The sequence below is a fragment of the Patagioenas fasciata genome, chromosome 9 (genome assembly GCF_037038585.1).
Source record: "Patagioenas fasciata isolate bPatFas1 chromosome 9, bPatFas1.hap1, whole genome shotgun sequence".
Taxonomy (NCBI): Eukaryota; Metazoa; Chordata; class Aves; order Columbiformes; family Columbidae; genus Patagioenas; species Patagioenas fasciata.
In genome coordinates this window covers 1,354,988-1,374,992 of record NC_092528.1, presented here as the reverse complement: position 1 = coordinate 1,374,992, position 20,005 = coordinate 1,354,988, and the positions used below count along the sequence as shown (strand labels likewise).

Here is a 20,005-nt window from a genome sequence, read left to right as displayed (position 1 = left end):
AAAAGAAGAAGGTGGGTTGGATAAAATGGAAAGGAATGTGGTCAGGACTGTTCAGGGGTACTTGTAAAGCAGCCCTGCACCTCATGTGAATTATTCCTGTGGTCAGGGAGAATCTGAGAGCTTTCTCTAAACTGAAAACATGAAGGGGAAGGAAGGGCAGTGTCATTCAGACTCAAAGGGAGCTCATGATCACATAGAAAGACATATAACACAGGTGTCTTAAGATGAATGTCAATATGGCCATCTAAAAAGAGAACAGTTCAATTAACCTTTTTCTCCTTCTTCCCTCCGTCAGGCAAGAGTGGCCAACAGCTTCCAGCAGGACTCACTCTGTGCCAAGGGTAAAAAGTGGCACTGACAGTCCATGGCAGTGGATTGTTTGGTGCCTTCGACTCCACAAAAGAAAAACGATTATCTTTTTAATGCTGGATGCTTTGGCAGGACAGAAATCTAGAGAACATTTTAAAAACTGAAGGGAAAAAGAAATCAAATGAAAGATGTAGAGTGAAGGAACTGTCTTCTTGCAACTTTAAGCATCACATATTGTTGGTGTTTTATTTCTCCTTTCTTTGTTTTGAATATTTTAAATACCAGTGTTTTCCCATGAGATCAAAATGAGACTATTCAGCATGTGCATTAAGAGCAACAGGAGAACTACTGATCTTCCACTAGATTTGCCTTCTCAGCACTCTCTCTATCAGGCTGCGCATCTGATCTCCCTCATCCTCCAGGTATTTCCTCCTGCCCTAACTAGACGACCATGTCTGAAGTCCCATTTCCAGCAGCTGATCTGCACACAAGCACTTGCAATTGCTCTCTGGATTTCCCTTCCTCTTACTGTTTGATCACTCAGACACTTTTCCACAATCCAGTTGCTGCTTTCAGTTTCAAGGAGTTAGAAGTTTTCTTGTCTTTCAGTAGTTTGTCTAATTCTGTCTTTAGCCAACTCTTTCATTGTGTTTATTTTATAATTACCTTCCTGTCTACAACATTTCTTGCACGGTTCTGCCTTGGAGAAGGTGAACCTCAGTGGTGGCAGTTTGTCCTTGGTGTACAGTTGAGGATGTGTTTTAATCATGACTCTCATCAGTTGTATTTTGTTTGTTCAAAGGTAAAGCAAAGTCCCTGTCTGCTGTGTGCAGCCAGGTCTCCAAGGAGAGCAGGTGGGAGCTGGTGCAAAGGAGCTGGCACATCCAGCTGCAGACTGCAGTGGAGAAGTCTGGTGCAAGGAAAAGGGGTGCAAGGCCCAGGGGGCCATGAGAGAAATGATGGGGTTGGGGAGGTGAGGAGCAAGGTTGTGCACACGGTGCGAGAGCTCAAGGGACAGCGTCCCCATCCAGTCCAGACCTGCTTAGGAGAGACCCTGGATCAACATCAGATAATGCTGCAGTCAGCACTTCCCCAAACTGAACAGTAATGAAATACACCCTTTTCAACAGAAAGACATTTTTATCAGTAGCTTTTTGAAATCTTTCTCCATAATATACACAAAGAACATTCTTTAATTCACAGTACAGGACTAGAAGATGATTACAGGAAAAGAAATGGTTTCTGAGGGGTTTCTTCAGTGTAATGAACCCCATGGTGCATTTGATGCTGAGTCCTTGAACATTTCTCAGAGGCTGAGAGGAGATTGCACAAACCTTTCCAGAAGTCAAAGCCAGAAGAAAAAGTACTAAGTACTTTGAAGTATTAATGAGTTCCACTGAGGGCAAGTACCAGCAAAGCCTCCCCAGGGACTCGTTAGAGCAGAGGATTGGAGGCCATGGTGGCAGATAAACAAAGGGAAATGTGCAGGCAGCTGAGGTGCTGAGAAAAGCCTGGTTTAGTTGGGTGAAGCAGAGAGGCCAAGGCCTGACCCCCAGCCCCTGGGAAGGCAGATCCTGTCCCTCACAGAGTGCTCAGGGCTCTTCCTGGGCCATGGGGATGTGGGCTGTGTGGTGCTGAGTGAAGGACAATGGTGTGACAGCTCCCAGCCTTCCTGGGGGTGTGCAAGGAGGCCATGAGGTGCCCCAGTGCCGCAGGACAACATGTCTCCTCACAGGCCTTGGTGGCAGAGGCCATTGCCATAGCCAAGGGGACAAAGACTTGGGTTCTCTTGGTGACATCCAGCCTTGCCAGTGCCCTTTGCCATCTCCACCACAGGTTGTCCTACACTGTCCCACAGCTGCTTCTGTTTCCCTGCAGGCTGTAGACACCCATGTCGCTTCCTCCCCTTGCTCTCACCCTGGTATTTCCATGCATTGACTGGTGTGTCTCCACTCTCATGCTCTGTTCCTGGAAACACAAAGAGGTCGACTCATCTCACGCTCCTTCTGGATGATTTCTCGTACCACAGCACTACCCTTTGAGTGACATTTCTTCCTCCTCATGTCCAGTCTCCACCTTCTAATCTAGAACTGTGTCAGTGTTTCTCTCCTCTGCTGTAGAAAGGAGGACGCTGAAAAGTACTGACCTGTCAGCCTCTTACCTGTGCCTGGGAAGATCATGGCACAGATCCTGCTAGAAGCTGTGCTAAGGCACAAGGAGGACAGGCAGGTGATTTGAGATCTCCAGCACGGCTCCACCAAGGGCAGATCCTGTCTGACTAAACTAGTGATCTTCTACAATGGAGTAACTACATCAGTGGACAAAGGAAGGGTTATGGATGTCATCTATCTGGATTTCTGCAAGGCCTTTGACATGGTCCCTCACAACATCCTTCTCTCTACATTGGAGAGATATGGATTTGATGACTGGACTGTTTTGTGGGTGAGGAACTGCCTCAATGATTGCACCCAGAGAGTGGTGTTCAATGGCACAATGTCTGGACGGACACTGGTGACAAGTGGTGTCCCTCAGGGGTCCATACTGGGATCAGCACTGTTTGATATCTTCACCAATGACATAGTGGTATCACGTGTATCCTCAGCAAGTTTGCGGATGACACCAAACTGAGTGGTGCTGCTGACACATCTGAGGGACAGAAGACCATCCAGAGGAACCTGGATAAGCTCGAGATGTGGACACATGTGAATCTCCTGAGTTTCAACAAGGCCAAACTCAAGGTCCTGCACCTGGGTTGGGGAACCCCCGGTATCAGTACAGCCTGGGGGATGAAGGGATTGAGAGCAGCCCTGACGAGAAAGACTTGGGGATACTGGTGGGTGAAAGACTGGACTGGAGCCGGCAATGTGCACTTGCAGTCCAGAAGGCCAAACATATCTTGGGGTGCATCCAAAGGAGCATGACAAGCAGGTCAAGGGAGGGGATTCTGCCCCACTCTGGTGAGACCCCACCTGGAGTCCTGCATCCAGCTCTGGAGCCCTCAGTACAGGGAAGACGTGGACCTGTTGGAGAGGGGCCAGAGCAGGGTGACCAAGATGATCAGAGGGATGGAACAGCTCTGCTGGGAGGACAGGCTGGGAGACTTGTGGTTATTAAGCTTGGAGAAGGCTGCAGGGACACCTTATTGCAGTTTTTCTGTACTTAATAGAGACCGGTATGAACGATGGGGACAGACTTTATAGCAGGGCCTGTTGTGATAGGACAAGGGGTGAAGGTTTTGAACTAGAAAAGGGGAGATTCAGGCCAGACACTTGGAAGACATTATTTACAATGTGGGTGATAAGACACGAGCTCTGGTTGCCCAGAGAAGTGATGGATGCCCTGTCGCTGGAGACATCCCAGGCCAGGCTGGATGGGACTCTAAACAACCTGAGCTGGTTGATGTCCCTGTTCATGGCAGGGAGGTTGGACTAGATGGACTATATCCTTATATCAATTCTGAACCTTCTCTGTCAGAAGCTGAGGCCATTTCCTCCCATCCTATCATTTGCTACTCAGGAGAAGACCAACACCCTCCATGCAACAACCTCTTTTCAGATAGTTGTAGAGAGTAAAAAGATCTCCGCTCCAGCCAGTTCCTTACCCATTGCAGATACAGCATCCAGGCCATGAGCTGCAGCTTCTCCAGGAGATGCTGTGGGATACGGTGTCAAAGGCTTTACTGCAGTCTAAGGACACAACACCCACAGCCTGTGTGGCGGATTCACTCCCCACCACAGACTTTCCCTCATCTGCTCAGCCGGTCACCTTGTCATAGAAGGAGATCAGGCTGGTCAAGCAGAACCTGCCTTTCACAAACCCATGTTGATTGGGCCCAATTGCTCGTCTGGTATGAGTGACCTCACAATCCCTTCCCAGCCATGTTCCTGCTGTTGGCCTATCCCCTGTAGAGGCAGAAGTGACCTCACAGTCCCCTCCGCAGCCATTGGCTTCCTACTGGACTATGAGTTCCTGAGACACAAGTGACCACATGGCATCGTACCCAGCCATCACCCTCCTTGTGGTCCAGCGTGTGAGCAGATCAAACTGAGCTGCTTTCATCAAATTTATCCAATAGATTTCCTATCAGGGGTTTGACTGGAGAAACGTTCCTCAGAGGAGCTGCTGTATTTACACTGGGGCATTTTACATCTCTGCTTCTGCCTCATTTTTTTTTCTTCCTCTCTCGATTCTGACGTGAAAGAGCTCTCCAAGGAAAAGATTCATGTAATCCTACAATACCGCAGGTTGGAAGAGACCCCTGAACACAATCTCTGTCCCACTGACCTTTATGGCACCCCAAGGAATAGCTGACAGCATTTGTGCTCCCTTGGGTTCATCTCACCACATGCACACAGTGGACATGCACATGATGTGTATGGTTACATCTCACTGTACAATGAAAACATGGACTGTGACCTAGTATTTCATAGAATCATAGCACGTCCTGAGTTGGAAGGGACCCACAGGATCATGGAGTCCAACTCCTGTCCCTGCACAGGACACCCCACAGGTCACCCCGTGTGTCTCAGGACGTTGTCCAGTCTCTTCTTGAACACTGTCAGGCTGGGGCCGTGACTCCTCCCTGGGAGCCTGTTCAGTGTCCAGCACCTCTGGGTGAAGAACCTTTTCCTCATGTCCCACTGACCCTCCCCTGGCACATCTTCTGCCATTCCCTTGGGTTCTGTCATTGGTCACCAGGGAGAAGAGATCAGTACCTACCCTTCCTTCTCCCCTCGTGAGGAAGCTGTAACCACCACGAGGTCTCCTTTTAGTCTTCTCTTCAGCTCTGATGCTCAGAAACCCCTTGGTTTGCTTTCTGAAGCAGAAAGGAGAAGCCATGACCTGCAGGCAATGGGAAGGGGGATCCTGTCCCTCAGACACGGCTCAGGGCTCTTCCTGGACTGTGGGATGTGGGTGTGCAAGGCCAATGGAAGGACAACACTGGTACAACAACTTCCAGCTTCCCCATGGGGCTGCAAGGAGGCACCGAGGCCCCAGTGCCATGAGGACAACATGGCTTCTCCTGGGCCTCAGTGGCAGAGACAACTGCCATGGCCAAGGGGACAGAGACCTGGGTTCTGTGGGTCACTTCCAGCCTTGCCAGCGCCCTTTGCCATCTCCACCACAGGCTGTTCTACACGGTCCTACCCCTGCCCCTCTTTCCCTGCAGGCTGCAGACACCCATCTCGCTTCCCCACCTGCTCTCACCCCAGCATTTCTGCACCTTCACTGCTGTGTCTGCACCCTCACTGGCTGCTCTTGGAACACAAACCATGGGCTGATCCAACTCCCTCTGGGTGACCTCTTGCACCGCAGCACTGCCCTTCCACTGACATTTCTTACTCCTCATATCCAATCCTCACCTTCCAAATTGCACTTTGCATTTTTTTTTTCTCTCTTCTGCTTTTTCCAACTACCATGGAAAGCTCAGCCGCTTCAGAAACTGCCCTTCATGCAGGGAACCCAACCCATTAGGCTTCTTGTGGTCTTTTACCTGACCTCACCATGATTTTCTAAATCCCATGACTGCTACGGGCCGCTCAGCTTCTCTGACAGACACGACCATGTTCCTGCTGCTGTCCCGTCATGTTCTCAGGTGGGATGGACATGATAACACATCTCTAAGGCATCTCCTACCCATCTCCTGGGTAGGGCCTGTGGGCACCTAGGCAGAGGTTCTTTCCCAGCCATGTCCCTGCTGCTGGGCTGTCACCTCCAGAGACAGAACTGACCTCACTGTCCCGTTCACAGCCACAGGATTCTGATTGGATTATGAGTGTCTGAGACACAACTGACCTCATAATACCACACTCATCCATCCTCCTCCTTAGCACCCAGGACCTCCCAAGACTGAAGCGTGTTCTACTCAGTCCTATACCTGCCCCTCTTTCCCACAGGCTGCAGACACCCATCTCGCTTCCTCACCTTGTTCAAATTTGTCAAATATATTTCCCACTAACACTGTGAGTGAAAAGCACTCCTCACTGGAACTGCTGTTTTTATGTTAACACCTTCTAGATCTCCTCTACAGCCTTATTTTTCATATATTTATTTATTTTTATTATTATTATTCTACCTATTCCCTCTCCAGCAACCTCTCCAAGGCAAAAATTCTGTCAAATCACAGAATAACTCAGGTTTGCAGAGAGCCCTTGTCTCACTCATCTTGTCTCACTGTCCTGCTCAGGGCAGGGTGAACCAGGTGAGGTTGCTCAAGGACTCCATCATCCTCAAAGGCACTGAAAGTTCACTCGGTTACATCATAGGAGGGGAGAATAAAGGTGTTCAACAGTGTTCCCCAAGTGCTGGTCACTGAGAGATGACACCAGTAACTGGCTGCATGGAGGACTTTGCACCACTGATGATATTTGGGCTTGACGGTTCACCCAACTTCCCATCCAGCATCCACTTCTTGAGCCCCATCAGCACCACTCTGGCCAGAAGGAGACCATGGCTGAGCCTTGCAAACTCCCTGTACACAACATGCCTTTCTTTCCCCTGTCCATTTGGGTTCAGCAGTCCCTTCCTTGTCCTTCACATTCCTGGCAAGGGCTGCAGAAGGACGTGTCCCATCCCCTTCCCAGGGAGGGAGATAGGGTGGCCAGCCTGTTATTCTCCCAGTTCCTACTCCTGCTCTTCTTGAAAATGGGTTTGAGGTCTGTGTTTTCTAAGGACCCAAGAACCATTCTGGTTTCTATGGCACTTTTGACATAAATATCAGGGTCTGTCAGGTGTCCACTGGTTTCAGGGGCTCCTTATGCACCCAGGGATGCTCAGAGACAGAGTCTGTCCCTTTTACACACAGAGGCAGGAGTCACAGTGTCCTTCTGGCTTCCTGTTGCCACTCCCAAAGGATGGGAGACACCTCACCCCTCTGCTGTGTCACCTGCTCTGGACTCATCTGAGATGTCCCACATCATGAGGAATGGACACGGGGACCTCAGTCAAAGGAAGCACAACCCAGTGCTGCATTCAGGTGATTTCCCATAGGTTGTTCCTCCCAATATGAAGTGAGCTCAAGACCTCGTGTGTTCCACAGACCTTCACAGAATGGAAAGGAGTAGTTGATGGTGTTTGTGCTCACTCACGTTCATGTCACCTCACGTACACGATGTGCATACTCACATCTCATCTGTCCAAAGCAAACATGGACTGCTGAAACACTCATTGAGTGTCCATCCATGGAGGGAAGAATAGCCTCTTTCGGTGAGAGCGCAGGGCTGGAAATGGTGGTTGTGAGGGGCCAGTCCATGATGATGCCCTGTGGCTCCTTCTGAGGGGTGTCCAGTGCACAGGGGCACAGCGCAGCCCCTGCTCTGCTGGTCCTGCAGGTCTCTGGCAGGAGGCCTGGCTGTGAGAGGACACTGCTGTGTGCCAGCCCTGCACACACACACTGTACAGCTATGCCCTGGGGTTTGCATCCATGGCCACTTTCATATGCATATTCTTTAGAGAATCTTTGGAAGAAGACCTAAACCATCATGCTCTACCCATAGGAGATCACCTTTCTACCTGGAAAGGCTGTTGTGAGGCCACCTCTGTGACAGCAGTGCCCATTGCCTGTCCCTGCCTGCGCTCACAGCACTGACACACAGCAGGACGGGGACCAAGCTGCCAGAGCACTCAGGCCTTGCACCAACACAAGGGATGAGAAGGAGAGTGTGGGAGTGGAACCAGAACAGCTCTGGAAGAACAAGCTCTGGTGCTCCCTGGCAGGGCTGCCAGGCTGGACTCATTTCCCCTCCACTCATGCACAGGAACTGTCCCTGCTGCACTAAAAAGGCCTTGCAGGAAGGATAAAGTGAAAAACAAGTCACTACAGGACCATTTATTTTGTTTAGAGACAAGGAGAACACGGCTCCTCACACAGCCAGTGGTTGTAAAACAAAAGCAGACAGTGAATTAAAAAGGGGCTGATGACATTAACGAAATAAAAAAACCCAAAAATAAGAACAGAAAATCCAGCTGACAGGCTGGACTTGTAATTAGCTACATTTAAACTCCTATGTAGAAGCAAATGGGCAGTTTATTGCTTCAGGAAACTATGAGTTTCCACAGGGCATCCTTGAGCTCCCGGTTCCTCATGCTGTAGATGAGAGGGTTCGGTGCTGGAGGCACCACCGAGTACATAACAGACACCACCAGATCCAGGGATGGGGAGGAGATGGAGGGGGGCTTCAGGTAGGCAAACATGCCAGTGCTGATAAACAGGGAGACCACGGCCAGGTGAGGGAGACACGTGGAAAAGGCTTTGTGCCGTCCCTGCTCAGAGGGGATCCTCAGCACGGCCCTGAAGATCTGCACATAGGACACCACGATGAACACAAAACACCCAAATGCCAAACAGACACCAACCACAAGAAGCCCAGTTTCCCTGAGGTAGGAGTGTGAGCAGGAGAGCTTGAGGATCTGGGGGATTTCACAAAAGAACTGGCCCAGGGCATTGCCCTTGCACAGGGGCAGTGAAAATGTATTGGCCGTGTGCAGCAGAGCATGGAGAAACCCAGTGGCCCAGGCAGCTGCTGCCATGTGGACACAAGCTCTGCTGCCCAGGAGGGTCCCGTAGTGCAGGGGTTTGCAGATGGCAACGTAGCGGTCGTAGGACATGACTGTGAGAAGTGTATATTCTGATGTCAAAAAGAAGAGAAACATAAGGATTTGTGCAGTACATCCCGAAAATGAGATGGCCCTGGTCTCCCAAAGAGAACTGGCCAAGGACTTGGGCACAATGGTGGAGATGGAGCCCAGATCGAGAAGGGCGAGGTTGAGCAGGAAGAAGTACATGGGGGTGTGGAGGTGCTGGTCCCAGGCTATGGTGGTGATGATGAGGCCGTTGCCCAGGAGGGCAGCCAGGTAGATGTCCAGGAAGAGCCAGAAGTGCAAGAGCTGCAGCTCCCGTGTGTCTGTGAACAGCAGGAGGAGGAACTGGGTGATGGAGCTGCTGTTGGACATTTGCTGCCTGTGGGCATGAGGACCTGTGCAAGGAGGAAAGGACACTGATGGTTTAGATGAGACTTCTCTGGAGGAAACCAAAGCCATTCCCCACAGACGTCCCCCACAAAGAGGCATTTTTCTTTTTCCAGGAGAACGTCCTGGCTGGAGCCCTCGTCAGTGCTTGATGAGTGTGCAGTGAAGAACAGGGTCTCTGGCCAGGGGCTCTTGAGCAGTCAGCCTGACCCTGTGTGATTGGGTGGGCAGGGGCCAGTCCTGGGGTTCAGCTGTGTCAGCTGGAACCGCTCCTGGTGCAGAAGGGACTGTCAGCATCTGTATCCCCAGGCCTGAGAAACTGAGTTGGAGAGGTTTGGGGTTTCTACAGCTCCTTCTGCCCTCCCACCCTGGAGAGTCTTCTTGGGTGTCAGAAACCCTCAGCATTTCTGCTGCACTCACGGAGAACAGAGCGCGTCCTGCGAGACCAGAGGATGCCTGTGGGTCAGTGCAGAGTGCGGGCAGCTGCTCTGTCCCCCTCTCTTGCTCCAGCTGCCCTGGGCTGGCACCTTTCTGAGATGGAGACTGATCACACTCCCATGTTACCCTGAAAAGCCCGCAGACACTGCTGAGATCAGCACCTCTGCCTTCATTATGATGCTTTCAGAGAACACACAGATGCTGTAGGACAGGTTTGCATCCTGGAGCGAAGCTCAAAGCTTGGAACGAAACCGCAAGCAGACAGCCAATAGTCCTAATGAAGGCATTTGATTCAGGGAGCCTCAGCTCAAACCCTGCCCCACAGACTGCATTGCCCATAGTCCCACAGGGCAGAGCAAAGCTGGGACACATGTTCCCATGGACACACCTGCAGGAAAGGACCCACAAGATCAGGCTGTGACTCTGCAGCTGAAACTGCCATCCCCAGAGAGCCTGACAGCAAGAACAAGATCCCAACAGCAGTGACCCAGAGCAGGGGAGCAAGAAGGACAATGCGGTGAGGGTGGGTGTGAGAGAGGCCAGGGCAGAGGCAGCCGGGCACTCAGACAGCGTCACGCTTCCCCAGCTGTGCAGCCACCTCCCAGACACCAACATTGCCGGGCAGCTGCTCTCAGCCCCTGTGCTCTGCAGAGGAACTGGAGCTCTGGCTGCACAGGAGCTGCTCCATGCCTTGGAGCCCCCGGCCCTGAGGGCAGAGGCTTTGCTGGGTGGGACAGGAGGCCAGGGGGCTGCTCACAGGAGGGATCTGCACTGCAGGGGATCACAGGAACTTTTCTCTGTTCTCCCTCCCATAACAATTCTGGGTTTAGTTTCCTCTCATTTCTGATCATTTCCCTGCTGCCCGGAGATTCTCCCGCTGGGAGGTGTTTCCCTGTCCATGTCTCTTCCCTGTCAGTGCTCACAGACCCCATCCCAGCCTCTGTGCCCTCCCCCTGCCCCTACAGATCCTGCCTGTTCACAGGGCACTGCCTGGGGGCATCTTCCTGTTTGCAGGTTGGAAAACACGACGGGTTAGATTAAGTGTAATGTGTCCAGCAAAAGTGATGCTGTTGCTGCATAGGCAGAGTTGTGGCTGAAGGCGTATCGGGATTCTCTTGAAGACCTACTGATTATACAGTTGCAGTATGCAAATATTTTTTTAAAATGTAGAACTCGTTCTGCATCTATTCCCACCCATTCCCCAAGAGCGGGAGACTGAAAACAAAGACTCAGTAAAGTTCCTTGTCTTGATTTTCTTCTTGAAACCTCTTGTTGTAAATATTCTGGGAGTGATCAGGAGCTGTGAGCAGCCCTGACCCACACAGCACCCTCTCCACAGCAGAAGGACCCTGGCATTTTGGGGGTCACTCCTTCCACTCTCACTTCTACTCAGAGCACCGTGGGGATCTCCGCGGGCAGGCTGAGCGCTGACCCTGGCAGGCGGCAGAGTCCCTGCCCCAGCACAGCCCTGGGCTGCCGGGACCCTGCTCTGCAGGACAGCCCTGGGCACCCCTGGGTGCTCCCCCTGCACTCACTCTCAGAAGAAGTTGTCGTCATTCCCTTTCTCTCTGACAGTGCAGCAGGGAAGCCCTGCTCTGGAGTGTGTTCTTCTCCTCTACAACAGGGATACTGTGAGAGACACCTGCCAGATTCTGTAAATTGTGGGATGTACCAGCTTAGGGTCTCCCTCCAGTAAATGGAGCTGCATTGTCCTACAGCCAGAGACTTACCATGTTAGAACTGTGAAGATTTGTCTCATTGAATCCTCAGCAACCTACCACCCCACATTGCCTTTAATCTCTCTCTGCCTGGTTGCTCTCCTGTCAGCATCTCCAGGCAGAGCCCTCAGCCCTGCTGCGCTGTGCAGAGGAGCTGCTCCTGGGCAGAGCTGTCTCTCTGCAGCGCTGCCGCTTGCCAGGAGCTCCCTCTGTCCCAGGAGCCCAGCCCAGCTCAGCAGCACAGGAGCAGCCCCTCATGTCCCTTTCTCTGTCCCCTCTGGGCTCCCTCCACATGTCCCTGGGGCTCCAAGGGCACATCCTTTCAAACAGCCTCAAGTAATCAGTGATGTTGATTCTCTCTCTTCTAAACAGACACTTCTTGCCAGCATTCTCTTCTCTGTATTAAAAAATAAATCAGTATGAGAATCATATTTTCTTGTCCCATCATTAGGCAGGACACCAGGAATGTTACAGCAAATTATCTAATTTCTGCAAACTGGGGGAGAAATATCTTCAGTTGAATGAACTTAGGCATTTTGTTCTGCTTTTATACTCTTAGGTGCAAAGGGACATTCATCAATCTTTGGCCATGTCATGTCTGTGCTCTAAGGCAAAGCCTTTGCACACATGGGCTCTTGGACACTTGGTACCAGGTTTCTTGTGGCAGGTCAGAGCTGGGCTGGTGCCACAGCTGGGGTGGTTCAGCCCAGATGTGAGGCAATGGCCTCAGCCAGGGACCTGACTGGGGAGCTGGAGCTGTCAGTGCTGCAGACAGAACTGTGACACGGGTGGAATGAACTGCCAGGCAGGGTGGCAGAAGTGAGTTCATCTGGTCTGCGAGGACAGCAGCCTCCAAGCACAGAAACAGTCCAGACCAGAACTCAGTCCAGAACTCTAAGGCAATCAAGGGCCCCATAATGAACTGTTACTACTGCAGGAACAAATAACAAGAAACAGGGACACTGTGTGGCTACTGATGAATTTAATAAGGGAAAGAGGTGAGAATCCCTGTGTCCTCTTGTCCTCCATCTTCACCAGCAATGTGTCCCAGGTCTCTGTGACTGGAAACAGAACAACCCGCAGTGGATGGGGATCAAGTCAGGGGTCACTGGAACTAACACAATCCTTTCCAGTCTATGGGACAGCAGGGGCAGCATCCCAGGAGCTGAGACAGCAGGATGATGTCACAGGGAGGCCACTCTCCACCATCTTGGAAAGCTCATGGAGACTGGGGGGACTCCCTGACCACTGGCAGCTCTCACACAGTGTGTGCACTTTTCAAAATGGCCAATGGGTGAGCAGGGGAACTAAGGGCTGTGCCCCAGAGCATGTCCACTGGGACCCCATTTCTGGGTGTCTGGAAGAGAAGGTGATGGGGTTTACCAAGGGCAGGTTGTGTCTGTCCATCCTCTTTGCTTTCTGTGAGGAAAGGACAGGGTTGTGGACGTGGGCAGAACATTGATGGTCTGTTACCTGGAAGTCAGTAAGGCATTCAGCATCATCCCCCACAATATTCTTGTGCCCAAGGCAGTATATTATGGTCTGTGTTAGTGTGTACCAAGACAGGAAAAAGCAATCTGGATGTTTGGGCTTGAAAAGTTTATATAGACAGTGAGAAACATCCCAGTCCTGAGGACAGTCAAGCACTGGAAGCTGTGTCCCAGGTGTGTGCATCCACTCTACCCCAGAAAATGACCAAGATGTGTTTGGGTAAAGCCCTGAGTAATCTGGTCTGACCCTGCTTTGAGCAGGAGGTTGGTCGAGAAACCTACTGAGGTCCCATCCAGCCTGAGTGTCAATGTCCTTTCATCCCCTTCATGTTTTCAATTTAGAGACAGCTTTCAGGTTCTCTCTGACCACAGGAATAATTCAGAGAAGGTCCAGGGCTGCTTTACAAGTGCCCCCAAACAGCCCTGACCACAGCTTGTGCATCCTTTTTCCTTTACGCCCAACCACGTTCTTCTTTTTTGCTGTCCTCATGCCCACCTTGTTCATCCTTTCAGAGCAGGTTGTTCAAGAGGTGTCAGCATCCAGGTACAGAGTCTGCACATCAGCCAGGCAGCAAAGCCACCATTACAGAAATGTTGAAAAGGCACTTGACCAGCTCCTTGCACACAGGAATCTGAATGCCATGTCTGCTGAGACAGCAGCAAACACCCAAACTGTAAGAGAAGGGTATTTGAGGATTTTTTGGGTATCCTGGCTTGTCTGCTGACCCGTGTGGTGCTTCAGACTGTGAGAAGAATCAAAACCAGGCATTTGACTGGGGTAGTTCCATTTTCCACGTGTCACACAGGGCAGATGAAGGGAGCTCAGAACTCCAGACTCTGCTGCACAGCTGGGACTGCAGAGACTGGAAATGCAGGTGACAGTGTGTGTCAGTGCACACCACATAAAGATTCTGGCTTCCTTTGTGCCTTTGTATCAAAGCCCAGCCTGCTCAGATTTTGAAAGGATTGCTCCAAACCCCTGTGACCCAAATCTCTACAGCTGTCTCTCCTCAACAGCCTTTTATCCCAGGAAGGGGAAAACTCCCAATGCAGATACCAAACCAGTGCCCAACCTGCCTGGAGAGCCAGGACAGCTGTGCCACACAACAGCAGCCTCTGAGGGAAGCTGGAGGTGATGGAACTGAAATGGTTCAACCCAAATCATAGAATCATAGCATCATGGAACCATTTAGGTTGGAAGAGACCCTTGAGAACATGGAGTCCAACTGTAAATCAAACACTGTCAACTCCATCACTATACCAGATCCCTACGTGCCAAATCTCCACATCTTTTAAATACCTCCAGGGATAGAACCCCAAACACTGAGCTGGCAGGACACCACTGGCTGCAGTTGGACATAAGATACTGGTCATGACTGTGAGTTCAGCCCTCGCTGGCAGAATGTCTCACACCCTCACTGAGGAGGGCAGGGGGTTGGGAGATGGGAGCACGTTTCAGTTTCCAGATCCCAGCACAGAGCCCAAACCATCCCGCCCTTGAACTCTGGCATCCCATTTCCTGAGATGCAAAGCTGGTGGGCCTTGTGTGGATGATCATGTTAAAAAACATGAATAATCCTTCAAGTGTTTGTGAAATTTGTCTCAGAATCCGTAGCTATATTTAAATATCTGTAAAATAGTACTGTGGTAACCCCTCTGGCAATGACAATTAAATAATTATTTGCACTATAAGGCTTCATAAACCATTCACAAGCACACATCTAAGTGGATCAGATGAAGGGTGGTCTGGCAAACGTCACCTTTGTGTCCCCAGGTGCACGGACACTGCTCATGTGCCTCTGCAGAGAGTGGCAGGAGCTGGATCCCCTTCTCGGGACAGACTCCTACCAGGAGAGACACAGACACAGGGGGAACTCATCAGGTCTTTACGGCATTTCACTTGGCATCAGTTTTGACACATTGGGTGCTGTCCTGTGACTGCCCTTTCTGCACAAATGATCATAAAGAGACAACCATTTAGTAAGACATGGCCATAAGGGGCTGTTATGGACAAGAAAGCTCACCATGAACTCTGGAGAGAGCGAGGAAGTTTATAATAAGCACCAGGAAGAACCAAGAAGCTCAAGGCCTCTTCTGAAGAGCGGGAGGCCCTGAGCAGCCGTGATTGGCCATGTGTAGGTGTGGGAGAGGGTCAGGGCATGTCAGGGAGAAGCAGTGAGATGGCTGATGGCTTCAGTGAACCCTTCCAGCCATGTCTGAGCCCAGAAATGGAAAGCAGTTGATGTCTGCAGGTGGAGGAGGAACAGGAGGAAGAATTTCCTGGGAATATGGAAGGAAGAAAGGCCTCTCTTGGGCTACTCATGTATGGCAGTGCCATTTGCATGCTGTGGGCATGGCTGTGCCTGGGAGATGGGGAATGGCTGCTGCTGGGGTGTTTGTGCTCAGTCATGGCCCATGAGATGACCCTGCTCTGCTCCTCTCTTACACTGCCCACACTTGGATGGTCCTCAGGAATCATCCATGAGCCTGGTGGATGCATGGACCTCTTGGAGTGATGGGTATGGATCCAAATAGAGGATTCAAGCAAGTTTGGGACTGGGACCTTGAGGTGACTGGTGACCATTGCCAGCTGTATGAAAGAAGGTGGATGAGTTGTGAGGAACTCACAGGCATTTCCAACTCCACAGAAAACCAGAGCCTTGCAGTTAAAGCAACAGCACTTGACATAAAACCCACCCGAAAACACAAAACACTCACACTGACCACAGGAAAAGCCTTGAAAAACATTTGAGAAAAAATTACTAGGGAAGGGCTCAACCATTCTGGTGACAAACAAGCATCAAGGGCTGACATGGCATCAGAGCCACCTCCACATTTCCTTCACCACCTGTAATCAGTGTCTCCAAGTCTTTCCTTCACCAGCCTCCAGGGACAGGGACCTGCACTGGTTGTTTCCTTCACAGCTGTGTCAGTGATGGCCCTTCATGGGGTCCTAAACACCCTCAGAAACCTGGGGTTTGCTTCTGCCTTTCACTTCATCAGAGGTTCGTTCATTCTCTCAGTATCTGCAGTTCAGGATCATGGCAGCAGAGGGCTCATTAACATTGAAAATCCTCTTACAAGCAAGGCTCTTTGCATCATTTTCTTAAAGGCTTCGAGTGTGGTGTGGATGATTAGGGGGATTTCAGGAACAGCCAAGCAGAGAGCACTTCCACAAGAAACAGCAATAAAGCCAAATTTCTTCTGTTTTCTTCCGTGCTCGCCCTTCCCTCCCTTTCCAGAACAGGTGGCATCGACAGCCTCCTGTTCATATTGATGTGGAGCGTCTCAGGATAAGACTGAATGTATTGGAAAAGTGGGTGCCTAAATCACCATGTGAGTGAGGAGATAGGCCAGGACACCTCAAGAGGAATCACACAACTCTGGACCAATACGTGGAAGTTCTTGGGAATCTCAGATGCCACAGCATAGCGATACTTGTGTTCAGGGAGCTGGTCAAGTGACCCATCTCCTGTTCTGGAATGGTGTCTGAGTTTGCTCAGGTCACCCCTGACTTGAGCCCCATCCACTGCTGGGTGTCCTCCAGACTCCTGCCTTCAGGAACAGAGTCCCAGGAGACCTTGGTGGTGAAGATGGAGGCAAAGAAGCCATGAAGAACCTCAGCCCTGTCTGATTCTACTCTTACGAAGTTCAGCAGCAGGCCCACAATCACCCTCTCTATTTAACTGCAAATGAAGCTATATCAGGTCATCTTCCTGCCATCAGCCTCCCCGCAGGTATCAAATCCAGGGCAGCTTTGGCATCATCCCCACATCCATGGACAAGGTTTCTAAATTCTTCTTTTGTAGCTTCCCCTGCTTCCACCTCCTGTGTGCTGCCTTTTTGCTCTGGAGCTCCAACAGTTCAAATGGGCAGCCTCATGAGATAAATGCTTCTTTTCATGGGAACTCAGATCATTCTTGTGCTTGGAGCAGACTGTACTGTAAGGCTGATCAGATTTCCTGAGCTCCTTCACACTTCAGACCTACTTCTATGTCCCCACCTCTATCGGCCGCTGTCCCCCGGTATGTGAAAGTCTGGAGTCCACCAGCCTGAGCTCTGCTGCTGGCCTTCCTCCCTCCCCTCTGGTGCCTGGCACCCCACTGTTTCCTGGTCGCAACAGCCAAGGTGGACACTGATGTTCACATCTCTCACCAGCTCTTCTTTGTTTCCCACTTTCAGATCCAGGTGCGAATCACCTTTGTTGCTCACCAAGCAGACATGTTAAGAAGTTGTCACAAGATCCTCTGGACTGCTGGCACCTGCCACTTTGCCAGGCCAGTGAATGTCAGGGCAATTACAGTTCCCCATAGGAAACTGCTCATTGACTGGTGACTTCTTCAGGTTGCTGACAGAAGATCTTTTCCATGATCCAGCAGTTTGCAAAACCCAACGCGCTGTCACCCTGTACTGGGTTTACATGGCAAAGTCTTGGAACTGGGGGTGAGTGTGGTTGTGCTACAGTTGTCACCTCTCTGAGAAGACAACAGGTGTTCAACTGACATCAGACAGCTGATTTCAGCTGGCTCCAAATGGACCCACTCCTTGCCAAATCTGAGCCACTCAGTGATGCTGGCAGCACCTCTGGGATATTGTATTTGAGAAAGGGTAAAAAACACTGCACAAGAGCAGGTGGGAGAGAGGAGGGAGGAGATGTGAGAGAAAAGCACTGCAGACACCAAGGTCATATCCCATAGGACCCAAGCAGGTCCCTCAGCAGGCCAAAGCTTCCTCTCCTGAAATCCTGCTCTTGGCCTTGTTATCATCTCCTAGGAGCCTCAGCTCCACTTTCCCATCCCTGACTGTTCCATCCTGACCAACTCTTTGTGGTTTGTAAGTGTGACGTCCCACAGGGCACCTCACCCCACTGACTTCTCTGTCACCCGTGTCAGGAAGATGTTGTCAATGAGCTCCAGCCCCTCCTGGATGGCTGGTTCCTTGCAGATATTGGGATATCTCAGGTCTGCCACGAGGACACCGCCCTGGAAACGTGAGGTTTCTTTCATTTGTCTGAAGGAGGCCTCATCTAATTCCTCTGCCTGACCAGTGAGCCTGTAGCTGATGTCCAGTCACCACAACATTGCCCATGTTGTTCTGCCCTCTCTTGCTGACCCCTCAACCTTCAGCTGACATTGTCTGTCCCCAGGCAGAGCTCCACACATTCCTGCTGCTTTTCCACATGAAGAAAAACTACCCCTTGGAATCCAGACCTCTGGTATTATAAGTACCAGACCCCCAATACCCCATACTTTCTCCAGGAGATGGTGTTTGTAGTGCCCTGCAGCTCCTTATCCTGTTGTCTTGGGAGAGACACCCTAATCAGGTTAAACCATCTGCATGAAAACATCAATAGCTGAGTAAATGGAGCTTCAGTCCAGGGAGAGCAGCAACTTTGAGAAAACCTGGTGTTCACTCAGGTTCGGGTTTGATAAGAGGAAGTGACCAGTTCTATCCAGGGGCAGGAGAACAAACCCATCCATAAGGACAGAGCAGGACCTGACACGCTGATCAGTGACCCTGAGGAGAAGGGCCTGGGCACTCCAAGGTTCCCACACCAGCCCGTGGTGCATGCTCACCATGAACAAGGCAGCTGCACACGGGGCTGCATGAGGAGGAGCGTGGGGACCCAGACACCTGGAGTTCTCATCCCATTCGGTTCAGCACTGGTGTGACCCCACACACACGGGGGTGTGCCAGTGTGCGGCTTCCCAGTTTGGAGAAGCAGGGAGGAACTGGAGAGTGCAGGGCTGTGCCAAGGCACGTTCAGCACCTTGTGCACATGGTGTGGGGTGCTGAGGGACCTGGGCTGCTTTGGCCCAGCAGCGCTGGGGAGGCTGCAGCAGTGCAGGAGTAGCCTGAGAGTCCTTGAAGGGTGGTTTCAGAGATGGTGGAGGTTTTCTGCATAGTGGGAAAGAGCATGAGGAAGAAATAATGGCACAAAGTGCAGCTGGGGAGGTCCAGGCTGGACATGAGCAGAAAGTAATGTGACTGGAAGGGCAGTGCTGTGGTGGAGCAGGTCAGCAGAGGGAGTCTGCATCAGCCCAAGGCTTTGTGCTTCAAGGGACAGCTGGGGAGGATGCAGAGATCTCAGCAAAGGAAGGAAGATGCTCAGACAAGAGCAAGGTGGGGCAGCAGGGGGGATGTCTGCAGCCTGCAGGGAAAGAGGTGCAGGGGATGCCACAGCACAGGACAGGCTGTGGTGGAGATGATCAAAGGATGTAAAGAGGCTGAAAGCCCCACCAGACATGAGCTCCTTCTCCCCTTGGCTATGGCTGTTGTCTGCACCTCTGATGCCTGTGAGGAGACACCTTGTCCTCCCAGCACAGGGGCCTCATGGCCTCCTTGTCCCCAGCCAGGAGCCTGGGAGCTGTGGGACCATAGTCTTGCCCTTGGCCTTGCACAGCCCCACATCACACTGTCCAGGAAGGGCCCTGGGCAACGGGGGAGGGAGAGGATCTGACTTCCCATGGTACGAAGTCAGGGCTTGGCCCTTTGATTAATGAAACACATCCAGGTTTACTCAGCATCAGAGCCATCTTTACTTTGCTCTTCCTGATCTGTTATCAGTGCCTCCAGTTTTCTTCTGTAACTGACCCTGGGGATGCTTTCTCAGTTGTGTCCCTCAGTGGGACCCATTAACATTAAAAGAAACTTTGAAGCTTAGATATGAGTTTGACTTCTTGAGAGGTTTCATCATCTTCCTCCAGGGCCTGAGGTCCATGGACTCAGCACCAAACCCACTAGAGGGGTCATTAAAGCGCCTTGGGGTGCTCCTGTGCTGCTGGGTTGGGCTGGGCTCCTGGGACAGAGGGAGCTCCTGGCAAGCGGCAGCGCTGCAGAGAGACAACTCTGCCCAGGAGCAGCTCCTCTGCACACGCAGCAGCCCTTTGCAGCCCTTGCCATGGTAAGTCTCTGGGTGCAGGGCAATGCAGCTGTAGCTCCTGGAGGCATCTCCTAAAACTGACACAGGCACAGCTTGTGGGATCTGTAAGGTGGGGGATCTTGCCCCTCAATTTTGAACAGCTGTGAAGCCGGGTGAGCACCCAGGGGTGCCCAGGGCTGTCCTGCAGAGCAGGGTCCCTG

The 20,005-nt window shown here is 51.4% G+C and overlaps 1 protein-coding gene across 1 annotated transcript; it reads right to left on the bottom strand.

Moving 5' to 3' along the window:
- Nucleotides 1-8,343: 8,343 nt before the first annotated feature.
- On the bottom strand, nucleotides 8,344-9,261 carry LOC136104958 (olfactory receptor 14A16-like). Its single transcript, XM_065844355.1, has one exon. It carries the CDS (start codon nucleotides 9,259-9,261, stop codon nucleotides 8,344-8,346), a length of 918 nt encoding a protein of 305 aa, XP_065700427.1.
- Nucleotides 9,262-20,005: the final 10,744 nt, after the last annotated feature.